The following is a 12,586-nucleotide window of genomic DNA, read 5'->3' as shown; positions in this document are numbered from 1 at the left end:
AAGCAAACCAAAATCAATGGACACAGACAGGAGGTACTGCAAACCAAGAGTATTACTCAATGTACAAAACTATACAAGTGAAGGAAAATGCAAAATGATGAGTAAAGATGCAACAGAGAAATGCCACAGGTGCTTGTTTATGGAGTTGACCTTGCTAGCGACAAGGACAGTGTGTGTGAGTGGGCAGAGAAGAAAGGAAGTGGAGGCAGCCATTTTGGAGGAGGGCAGAGGGGTCTACCTGAGTTGTGCCCCGACTTCACCAGATCATCCGACAGCATTCCCAGGAGATCTGCATCCGTGCTTAGGACTTCCGAAAGGTCCACTAAGGGATCCTCGGTATTGGCTGGAGATATAGATGATATACAGTTGCAGTCGGAAGTTTATATACATACACCTTAGCCAAATACATTTAATCCTAGTAAAAATTCCCTGTTTTAGGTCAGTTAGGATCACCAATTAAGTTTAAGAATGTGAAATGTCAGAATATTAGTAGAGAGAATGATTTATTTCAGATTTTATTTCTTTCATCACATTCCCAGTGGGTCAGAAGTTTAGTATTTGGTAGCATTGCCTTTAAATTCTTTAACCAGGGTCAAATGCTTCAGGTAGCCTTCCACAAGCTTCCCACAATAAGTTGGGTGAATTTTGGCCCATTCCTCCTGACAGAGCTGGTGTAACTGAGTCAGGTTCGTAGGCCTCCTTGCACACACTTTTTCAGTTCTGCCCACAAATTTTCTATAGGATTGAGGTCAGGGCTTTGTGATGGCCACTCCAATACCTTGACCTTGTTGTCCTTAAGCCATTTTGCCACAACTTTTCAAGAATGCTTGGGGTCATTGTCCATTTGGAAGACACATTTGCGACCAAGCTTTAACTTCCTGACTGATGTCTTGAGATGTTGCTTCAATATATCCACATAATTCCCCCCCCTCATGATGCCATCTATTTTGCAAAGCACCCACACAACACGATGCTGCCACCCCCGTGCTTCACGGTTGGGATGGTGTTCTTCGGCTTGCAAGCATCCCCCTTTTTCCTCCAAACATAGCTATGGTCATTATGGCCAAACAATTCTATTTTGGTTTCATCAGACCAGAGGACATTTCTCCAAAAAGTACAATCTTTGTCCCCATGTGCAGTTGCAAACCGTAGTCTGGCTTTTTTATGGCGGTTTTGAAGCAGTGGCTTCTTCCTTGCTGAGCGGCCTTTCAGGTCATATCGATATAGGACTCGTTTTACTATGGAAATAGATACTTTTGTACTAGTTTCTTCCAGCATCTTCACAAGAACCTTTGCTGTTGTTCTGGGATTGATTTGCACTTTTCGCACCGAAGTACGTTCATCTCTAGGAGACAGAATGAATCTCCTTCCTGAGCGGTATGACGGTAAACTTCTGACCCACTGGGAATGAAATAAATTATTCTCTCTACTATTATTCTGACCTTTCACATTCTTAAAATGAAGTGGTGATCCTAACTGACCTAAAACAGGGAATTTTTACTAGGATTAAATGTCAGGAATTGTGAAAAACTGAGTTTAAATGTATTTGGCTAAGGTGTATGTAAACTTCCGACTTCAACTGTATATATATATGCGTATATGGTTTTCCGTAACATCTAATAGAACTAACACTTTCCAAGGACTAAAAGCTGGTGAATGTCTTCAAAACAAGCAAACCTTCCAAGTTATTACTGTGCTTCCCTCTGCCACAAATGACAAGAGGGGGAATTTAGCAGAGTGGACGAGTGTGTTCTCCATGACACTAGAAACAAACAGGCTGTTATGAAAGTGAACGTGTCTATTGAAGACAACATAGAAAACCAAACTCTGCTGTTAATATCGCAGGAGCCAATCTGAAAAAAACGTTAATCTAGCACTTCTGTTTTGCTAGTATCCAGTGTGTTCTTGTCGCTATGTGTGTTCCTAGTAGGTAACTTGCAGCGCTGTTCATAGCGTGTTGGAGTAGAGTGTAAATGATTGTGGACGTGGAGAAGAGAACCAAAGACAAACAGACAGGGTGGAGGATGATGGGGGGATGAGAGAACGTTTTCATCTTTAATAAGGAGCAAGAGAGATGTGAACATACGCAGTCCTGCTTTGCTGGAGATGGGTGTGGTGGTGGAGGTAGCACTGAGCAGCGGGTCCGACAAGGGGTCCAGGAAGCTGGCGCTGGGGGGTTTGGTTTCTGCATGGGCCCCTGGGCTCTCCTCACAGAGCCCCATGGTCACCAGGCCTGTCTGACTGCTCTGCTTGCACTTGTCCAGCAGCTGCTCACAGAGCCCCGTGGTCACCAGGCCTGCCTGCCTGCTCTGCTTGCTCTTGTCCAGCAGCCCCTTCCCGAAGAAGGCCTCCTGGTAATATACCACACAAACACAAGGTTAATGAAATAGTTACCATGAAATACAGAAAACAGAGAAAACACATACAGAAACACAACATAATTATCTTTCAACAACAAAAAAAGAAACAATTGTCTCTGTCAGAAGGTGGGTTCCAGTTATGAATTCTAGATTTGAATTGAAAATGAATATGGATTTATTTCATTATTGCTCAATTCAAACACAGTATTTGAAATTAAAATGCGTGCGGAAGACTAATGAACCAAAGTCGTATCGGGCTATGCTACTGCTAACCCACTGGTTTCCATTAGACTCAGGACTTCCTGCTAATTTTCTGAGTTGGAGTGGGAATAGCAGACTGAAGTCAGACACTAGGTGGTGGGGTCTAAAACCTATAGTGGTTCCCTGGAGATCTAAGCTGCTGTTACATAGTTCCCCAGAGGAGGAACGGCCCAGACTCCAGTATGGCAGCGCTCTCTAGGCCCCAGGGTTATCCAGACTCCAGGGTTACCCAGACGCATACAGAAAGAGTGAGGAGTGTACAGTGGAAGCATTCACCAGGGGTCTAATGCGACAGCGACATGGATACAGAGCTGAATGCCTACTCTCTCTAGAGAGAGGAGCCCAGTTACATAGGAACTGAGAAACACAGCCATATCAAGATGCACCGAGTCAACTCATAGGTCCACAAAAAGAGAAAGTTGACTCGAAACACAAGATTCACTGAACACAATCACCTGCATATACTAGTGTTGCACAGTATACAGAAACTTCTGTACTTTTTCGATACTAGAACATGAAAAACATTTCGATACTAGAATTTTTGTTACTTTCAGTTCTTCTTTCAAATGTGTCTCACATCATATATGGATCGAGATGATTGAGTCTGTATAGCAATTTGTCTGAATCTTCTCTAGGGGGCAGTAGTACGCTAGCCAGGCTACTTGTCTTCTCAAGGGCCAGTAGTAAGCTAGCCAGGCTACTTGTCTTCTCAAGGGAAAGTAGTCAGCTAGCCAGGCTACTTGTCTTCTCAAGGGCCAGTAGTAAGCTAGCCAGGCTACTTGTCTTCTCAAGGGGCAGTAGTCAGCTAGCCAGGCTACTTGTCTTCTCAAGGGGCAGTAGTCAGCTAGCCAGGCTACTTGTCTTCTCAAGGGGCAGTAGTCAGCTAGCCAGCCTACTTGTCTTCTCAAGGGGGCAGTAGTTAGCTAGCCAGGCTACTTGTCTTCTCAAGGGGGCAGTAGTTAGCTAGCCAGGCTACTTGTGCATGCAGCTGACACAGCGCGAGCCACATTTGAGAAGCAAGCGAGAGGAGAGAAAATCTCGACAGCATGGCTTCTTCTAAAGAAAACATCATACCTCCACGCCCACATCTTGTTGACAATAATAATTTGGGAACGGGTTATGTGTTGTGAAGCTAGCCACAATAAGGATTAGGCACAATAGTGGAATTTGCGGTTTGCCTTCAAAATAAAAGTATGTCATTAACAGTGATGCAAATTAATACATATAGTGGAATTATACCATACTTTTATTTTGAAGGCTAACCGCAAAGTCCACTATTGTGCCTAATCCTTATTGTGGCTAGCTTCACATAGATGGGTCCGACCACCATCAAATAAGAACTGTCTTAAAAATTAGGGTTATTTTAGATTACAGCTATATAGTTAGCTGGCTAACTATATAGCTACTGAAACAGATTATGTTGTGATATTTGACGTGTATCTTTTTTGACACGCAACGACCCAAACGGCGTTCCATAGAAATCCTGGTTGAGAATGAAACGACTGAACAACGAAACAGCACAGCAAGTAAGTGAAAGAAATAGCTTTTTGTTATGTTTTACTGATAATGGGGACATACATAAATGCCAACAAAATAAGTTTTTGGTCAGAGTGGTGTGTGCGTAACCTTTATTTAACTAGGCAAGTCAGTTAAGAACAAATTCTTATTTACAATGACGGCCCGGACGACGCTGGGCCAATTGTGCGCCGCCCTATAGGACTCCCAATCACGACTGGATGTGATACAGCCTGGATTCGAACCAGGGACTGTAGTGACACCTCTTGCACTGAGATGCAGTGCCTTACACCGCTGCATCCATGTGTGTGTGTTAACTATTTAACTGTATTAGAATGCTTAAAATGCCGCTAAAATTCTAAATATCGGTTATCATATCTGTTTTTTTGGCAAGGAAAATATCGAATATCGGTATCGGCCAAAAATGTCATATAGGTGCATCACTAATAATAATAATAATACATGGGAGACATATAGCATTTTTCAGGGACCCGAAGTCGCTTTACAATTGTAGAAATGAAAAGAAAAACAAAACATCAGAGTAAACAAAAACATGAATAAAGAGAGGGGTGGGCTCAAAGAAGGGAAAGACTGATGTATCAGGGGACGGGGAGGGATTTGGATACGAACCCGGTTTAGGGTAAGGGGTGGGATTGGGTGGTGCACAGATTGAGAGGAGTGTCTTAGAAGTGTATTTCTTTGCTTGTGTGCGTGTGTGCGTGTGTGTGGGGGGGGGGGCTTGTCAAAGAGTTGGGGCTTTAGGAGGGACTAAAAGATTGTGATGACTCCGTTACGGATGGCCTGAGTTAGGGAGTCCCAGAGCCTAGGAGCAACTCTAGAGAAGGTCCTGTCACAGAAGCTCTGAAGCTTGGACCTGGGGATGACAAGGTGGCCTACTGTGATGGAACGGAGTGCGCGTGTGGGGTGGTAGGGGAGAAGGTCTGAGAGGTAAGGGGGGGCCAAGGTGGTGAAGGGCTTTGTACACCCTGTATAACTGCAGTGGAGTCTGAGCTGTGGCCATTGAGGGAGACATAGTGGGTCTGGTTTGTGAGGTAGTGTTAGTGTTTTGTCAAATCTAGTAGCCGAAGGAATCAATGTGTCTTGGATAGGATGTGATCCTGCACTCACTATAAACCAATAGAACTCAAATGCCCTAATAAACCCACACTCTCCCAGAGACAAGGGTACACACAACCACACCGAGAGCCTGAACTCAGCGACACATCATCACCTTCAAGGCTGGTTGGGTTGCTATGTGTTTAAGTAAGTCAACTGCACTTCCAACACATTTAACTGCTAAAAACTATCGATGTGAATGCTCCCCGCTGTGGTAAAACATTAAAAGCCTAATGCACCGGGTATTTAAATAATTGATTAAAGTCATTTCTCTGGTGAGGACCTTTAGGTTTAATTTTTGAAGCGTAGCGTACAAGAAAGCCTACAGTGACAGCTGGTGCTCTTAACACATGGTTGCCCCCACGAATGCTGAGCATACTGGGTCATTTAAAGGCGTGGCACAGAGAGGGCAACGTCTCTCCGAGACGCCATTTAAACGCAGAGGATTTTTTGGTAAATCATGAAGGTAATACATCTTAGAAGCGGGCAGCATACTACATATGCTGGTGGGGAAATAAAGTTGCTACTACTAAGTGCTTGGCAGGTGTCCTATAGAATATTAACAATTCTAATGCGGTAAAGAACACGATTAAAGGCCCAGTGCAGTCAAAAACATGATTTTCCTGTGTTTAATATACACTGAACACCTTCCTAATATTGAGCTGCACCCCCTTTTGTCCTCAGAACAGCCTAAAGCTTTCCACAGGGATGCTGGCCCATGTTGACTCCAATGCGTCCCAGAGTTTTGTCAAGTTGGCTGGATGTCCTTTGGATGGTGAACCATTCTTGATACACTCGGGCAACTGTTGAGTGTGACAAATCCAGCAGTGTTGCAGTTCTTGATACTCAAACTGGTGCACTTGGCATCTACTACCATACCCCGTTCAAAGGTACTTTCGTCTTGCCTATTCACCATCTGAATGGCATACATATACAATCCTTGTCTGAATTGTCTCAAGGCTTAAAAATAATTCTTTAACCCGTCTCCTCCCCTTCATCTATACTGATTGAAGTGGCTTTAACAGCTGACATCAATAAGGGATCGTAGCTTTCACCTGGTCTATGTCATGGAAAGAGCCGGTGTTCCTAATGTTTTGTACACAGTATGAGGTTGGACAAAAACAGTCCATTTGTGAAAATTATGCTAATACCATTCTAGTGTAAGAGCTATTTGAAAAGACAGCCTGAAATGTCAGCCTGTTTTAGTGGGATGGAGTTTTGGCCTTCCTGGTGACATTAATTATTAGACTAAAAAGAAAGACCTCTCTGCCAATAACAGCTAGTTTTCAGTTTCCCCTCCCCACTCAGACCACTCCCAGACATTCCTAGCAAAATGATTGCTTGAGAAATTCTTCTTGCGAAAAAGCTATTTTGTTTATCATTTTAATTGAAAACAATCACATTAAGGTACCTAATTGTTATCCAGAAATGATTTGATATTGAGATAAAAACAGCTGCATTGGACCGACATCAAGTAGCCACACTAGCACCTTTGTGCTGATTAGATGACTTCATGCATATTTCACCGGTGACCTTTTCCTATAATAGCTATATAAGACAGTGTATGTATGATAACATAATTAAAATGAACATTGTAGACCAAAACTGATATCATTAGTGTACATGAGACTGACAGTCACCTGCAGGTATGAAGGAAACTCCTCTTCCAGTTTAGTTTTCTTTTTGCGGTATCTTTTCTTGACTTTCTCCTGACATTCAGGCACCGGTGGGGTCTCCTCCACTGGAGTACTCTCTGTCTCATTCCACCCTGCAACACACCGACAGGAGGTCACAACCTCAAAGTAACATTCTGGGACCCCACTTCTTATTGGGTTAAGTGATTGATTCTGCGTGGAGTCCCAGATGGGTGGGGTTTGCACTTTTGGGACGAGTCCATTGTCCTTACCCTCCTCTTTGCACATTGGGTTCTCAGGTAACGACCACGTCGAGGCTTTCCTGGATAGGGATCGTTTGGCTATGCCTTGTCCCGTCCTGCTTCTCTGGCGGACCATAAACCCTCCAATACCTGGCCGGGAGACACGGGGGAGGAGAGATGAGACAGTGTTCAGAATTAGAATAAAATACTTGATTAATGTTGCCGGGGCTCTAATTTTGTCAAACATGAGAGGAGGGTCTGACAGTCCAATCCTTGACATTAATCTTCATTACTCAGTGACCTATGCACACAGAGCCTGAGGGTTGTGGGGGGGTGGGTTGTTTGGGTCAGAGAGAAACTATCATTGTGTGTTGAACAGAGGGAAAGAGCATGAGTGAGTGTGTGACAGAGAGAACAAACGAAAGAGTGAGTGTGTGTGAGAGAGTGTTTGGGGAACTCATCTCCTAGCCACTAGATGAGAGAGAGGGAATGAGAGGGAGAGAACAAGAGAGAGAACAAGAGAGAGAACAAGAGAGAGAACAAGAGAGAGAACAAGAGAGAGAACAAGAGAGAGAACAAGAGAGAGAACAAGAGAGAGAACAAGAGAGAGAACAAGAGAGAGAACAAGAGAGAGAACAAGAGAGAGAACAAGAGAGAGAACAAGAGAGAGAACAAGAGAGAGAACAAGAGAGAGAACAAGAGAGAGAACAAGAGAGAGAACAAGAGAGAGAACAAGAGAGGTTTTTTTCTGGATAAAATTGGGGCCTTCGTTTTAAAGCTCATTTCCTCATGTGCTCATGTGATCAGATAACATTTGGCAGTTTCAATGCAAAATGCCTGCAATTCTACACATTTTGCCATGAGGCTGAGTTTTTTCTCCAGTTTCAAAGCAGATTTCTTGCAAACCTACACATTTTGCCATTGCTTATGCTATCTGATTGACACAAACTCATTGGGGGCCCCATGCCATAAAAATACTCCTGAATGCATAATTTTTGTAATTTTAAAATCTGTTATTTAAATTTATAGGACCATTATCTTTTCTAGATACCTTATATCTGGTTTTAGTCATTAATGTTTACACTGACACATTTTTTAAATTTTACTGTTTGGACATAGGCAACTCGAAAAACACACTTAGACGGCCCACCCAATACTTTTCTATATAGAAAAAACCCTGGAGAGATAGAAAAAAGGAGAATTTCAGGTGAGCCTATTTCTGGATAGCTTGGGTATTGAGAGAAAAGCCCCTTTGGTCTGAAAGCAGACAGACAGAGTTTTCCAGCCTTCCTTAAGCTGCCTCAGAGCAAGAGGGGAGACTTCAGATGATTTATGTGTTTGGACATGAGAGGAAACAGCCGTTTGAGATCAGAGTACCCAGGATACCAACCCTCTAAAAGAGATCCTACTCTGAGAGCATTCCATGGCAGGGCTTTTTCTGCCATTGAAAACGTTGGGCGGACTGCGTTATCGTTTTTTCTGCCCGCCTAAGAAAAAAAAACGTTATTTATATATAGAGTACCAGTCAAAAGTTTGGACACACCTACTCATTCAAGGGTTTATATTTTAACTATTTTATGCATTGTAGAATAATAGTGAAGACATCAAAACAGCATGTCTACCACAGCATTCTGCAGCGATACACCATCCCATCTGGTTTGCACTTAGTGGGACTAGCATTTGTTTTCAACAGGACAATGACCCAACACACCTCCAGGCTGTGTAAGGGCTATTTAACCAAGAAGGAGAGTGATGGTGCTGCATCAGATGACCTGGCCTCCACAATCACACGACCTCAACCCAATTGAGATGGTTTGGGATGTGTTATTTCATAGTTTATGTCTTCAGTAGTTTATGTCTCTAGACCATGAAGATGGGGGCCTCTAAAATGTTCTCTCAAAATAAGCCGTGTCGACAGGCTGACTGCACCCATTACCACGCGCCCACCACCTAAGCCCCTTTTTGATCCAGGAAAAAACCCTGAATGGAGAAGCAACTGTGCCTAAATGAAGGAACACAAAGATATGGGATTCTATTACCACTAGTTAAAAATAGCCAACTGTGCCTAAATGAAGGAACACAAAGATATGGGATTCTATTACCACTAGTTAAAAATAGCCAAATGAAAAAACATTGTCGTTCCTCCTTTAAAAGTTGCGAGCTTTTACACCGCAGCGTCACAGCTTCCCTGCTCCAGACCAGACTTTTACACCGCAGCGTCACAGCTTCCTTGTTCCAGACCAGACTTTTACACCGCAGTGTCACAGCTTCCCTGCTCCAGACCAGACTTTTACACCGCAGCGTCGCAGCTTCCCTGCTCCAGACCAGACTTTTACACCGCAGCGTCACAGCTTCCCTGCTCCAGACCAGACTTTTACACCGCAGCGTCACAGCTTCCCTGCTCCAGACCAGACTTTTACACCGCAGCGTCACAGCTTCCCTGCTCCAGACCAGACTTTTACACCGCAGCGTCACAGCTTCCCTGCTCCAGACCAGACTTTTACACCGCAGCGTCACAGCTTCCCTGTTCCAGACCAGACTTTTACACCGCAGCGTCACAGCTTCCTTGTTCCAGACCAAACTTTTACACCGCAGCGTCACAGCTTCCCTGCTCCAGACCAGACTTTTACACCGCAGCGTCACAGCTTCCTTGTTCCAGACCAGACTTTTACACCGCAGCGTCGCAGCTTCCCTGCTCCAGACCAGACTTTTACACCGCAGCGTCACAGCTTCCCTGCTCCAGACCAGACTTTTACACCGCAGCGTCACAGCTTCCCTGCTCCAGACCAGACTTTTACACCGCAGCGTCACAGCTTCCTTGCTCCAGACCAGACTTTTACACCGCAGCGTCACAGCTTCCTTGCTCCAGACCAGACTTTTACACCGCAGCGTCACAGCTTCCCTGCTCCAGACCAGACTTTTACACCGCAGCGTCACAGCTTCCCTTGTTCCAGACCAGACTTTTACACCGCAGCGTCACAGCTTCCTTGCTCCAGACCAGACTTTTTACACCGCAGCGTCACAGCTTCCCTGCTCCAGACCAGACTTTTACACCGCAGCGTCACAGCTTCCTTGCTCCAGACCAGACTTTTACACCGCAGCGTCACAGCTTCCTTGCTCCAGACCAGACTTTTACACCGCAGCGTCACAGCTTCCCTGCTCCAGACCAGACTTTTACACCGCAGCGTCACAGCTTCCCTGCTCCAGACCAGACTTTTACACCGCAGCGTCACAGCTTCCTTGCTCCAGACCAGACTTTTACACCGCAGCGTCACAGCTTCCCTGCTCCAGACCAGACTTTTACACCGCAGCGTCACAGCTTCCTTGCTCCAGACCAGACTTTTACACCGCAGCGTCACAGCTTCCTTGCTCCAGACCAGACTTTTACACCGCAGCGTCACAGCTTCCTTGTTCCAGACCAGACTTTTACACCGCAGCGTCACAGCTTCCTTGTTCCAGACCAGACTTTTACACCGCAGCGTCACAGCTTCCTTGCTCCAGACCAGACTTTTACACCGCAGCGTCACAGCTTCCTTGTTCCAGACCAGACTTTTACACCGCAGCGTCACAGCTTCCTTGCTCCAGACCAGACTTTTACACCGCAGCGTCACAGCTTCCTTGCTCCAGACCAGACTTTTACACCGCAGCGTCACAGCTTCCTTGCTCCAGACCAGACTTTTACACCGCTGCGTCACAGCTTCCTTGCTCCAGACCAGACTTTTACACCGCAGCGTCACAGCTTCCTTGCTCCAGACCAGACTTTTACACCGCTGCGTCACAGCTTCCTTGCTCCAGACCAGACTTTTACACCGCAGCGTCACAGCTTCCTTGCTCCAGACCACCGCAAGGTGTCATTTTCAGATCATTATAACCATGAATAATGATTGTGTTGTGTATGATTGTTACAAGACAATCTAAGTTCAAAATAGCCAAAATACAAACATTATTTAAAACAGAGTCAAAGCCACAGTATACACACACTTAATAGTAGCTTCATATCAAATGAAATGTTATTTGTCACATACACATGATTAGCAGATGTTAATGCGAGTGTAGCGAGATGCTTGTACTTCTGCTTCCGACCATGCAGTAATATCTAACAAGTAATCTAACAATTTCACAACGACTACCTTATACACACACAAGTGTAAAGGAATGAATAAGAATATGTACATAAAGATATATGAATGAGCGATGGCCGAACGGCATAGGCAAGATGCAGTAGATGGTATAGAGTACAGTATATACACTGCTCAAAAAAATAAAGGGAACACTTAAACAACACAATGTAACTCCAAGTCAATCAAACTTCTGTGAAATCAAACTGTCCACTTAGGAAGCAACAATGATTGACAATAAATTTCACATGCTGTTGTGCAAATGGAATAGACAACAGGTGGAAATTATAGGCAATTAGCAAGACACCCCCAGTAAAGGAGTGGTTCTGCAGGTGAGGACCACAGACCACTTCTCAGTTCCTATGCTTCCTGGCTGATGTTTTGGTCACTTTTGAATGCTGGCGGTGCTTTCACTAGTGGTAGCATGAGACGGAGTCTACAACCCACACAAGTGGCTCAGGTAGTGCAGCTCATCCAGGATGGCACATCAATGCGAGCTGTGGCAAGAAGGTTTGCTGTGTCTGTCAGCGTAGTGTCCAGAGCATGGAGGCGCTACCAGGAGACAGGCCAGTACATCAGGAGATGTGGAGGAGGTCGTAAGAGGGCAACAACCCAGCAGCAGGACCGCTACCTCCGCCTTTGTGCAAGGAGGAGCACTGCCAGAGCCCTGCAAAATGACCTCCAGCAGGCCACAAATGTGCATGTGTCTGCTCAAACGGTCAGAAACAGACTCCATGAGGGTGGTATGAGGGCTCGACGTCCACAGGTGAGGGTTGTGCTTACAGCCCAACACCGTGCAGGACGTTTGGCATTTGCCAGAGAACACCAAGATTGGCAAATTCGCCACTGGCGCCCTGTGCTCTTCACAGATGAAAGCAGGTTCACACTGAGCACATGTGACAGACGTGACAGTCTGGAGACGCCGTGGAGAACGTTCTGCTGCCTGCAACATCCTCCAGCATGACCGGTTTGGTGGTGGGTCAGTCATGGTGTGGGGTGGCATTTCTTTGGGGGGCCGCACAGCCCTCCATGTGCTCGCCAGAGGTAGCCTGACTGCCATTAGGTACCGAGATGAGATCCTCAGACCCCTTGTGAGACCATATGCTGGTGCGGTTGGCCCTGGGTTCCTCCTAATGCAAGACAATGCTAGACCTTATGTGGCTGGAGTGTGTCAGCAGTTCCCGCAAGAGGAAGGCATTGATGCTATGGACTGACCCGCCCGTTCCCCAGCCCTGAATCCAATTGAGCACATCTGGGACATCATGTCTCTCTCCATCCACCAACGCCACGTTGCACCACAGACATCAAAGTTGGATCAGCCTGTAGTGTGGTTTTCCACT

General features: G+C 45.4%; 1 protein-coding gene across 18 annotated transcripts in view; it reads right to left on the bottom strand.

Annotated features, from left to right (window-relative positions):
* LOC106579599 (histone-lysine N-methyltransferase 2C) overlaps positions 1–12,586 on the bottom strand; it is a 373,485-nt gene that overhangs the window by 35,161 nt on the left and 325,738 nt on the right. For 16 of the 18 annotated variants that reach the window (XM_045702710.1, XM_014159676.2, XM_014159658.2 and 13 more), the window contains 4 exons: positions 7,159–7,278; positions 6,893–7,020; positions 2,087–2,351; positions 239–343 (listed from right to left, as the gene is read on the bottom strand). In XM_045702710.1, the coding sequence (XP_045558666.1) occupies positions 239–343; positions 2,087–2,351; positions 6,893–7,020; positions 7,159–7,278 (618 nt within the window). The remainder of the gene's footprint in view (positions 1–238; positions 344–2,086; positions 2,352–6,892; positions 7,021–7,158; positions 7,279–12,586) is intronic. The other 2 variants (XM_014159671.2, XM_014159674.2) reach the window with 1 other exon arrangement.

Source organism: Salmo salar, chromosome ssa19, assembly GCF_905237065.1.
Source record: "Salmo salar chromosome ssa19, Ssal_v3.1, whole genome shotgun sequence".
Classification (NCBI taxonomy): Eukaryota; Metazoa; Chordata; class Actinopteri; order Salmoniformes; family Salmonidae; genus Salmo; species Salmo salar.
The sequence above is the reverse complement of the archived record's forward strand: the minus strand, read 5'-3'. Positions and strand labels throughout refer to the sequence as shown.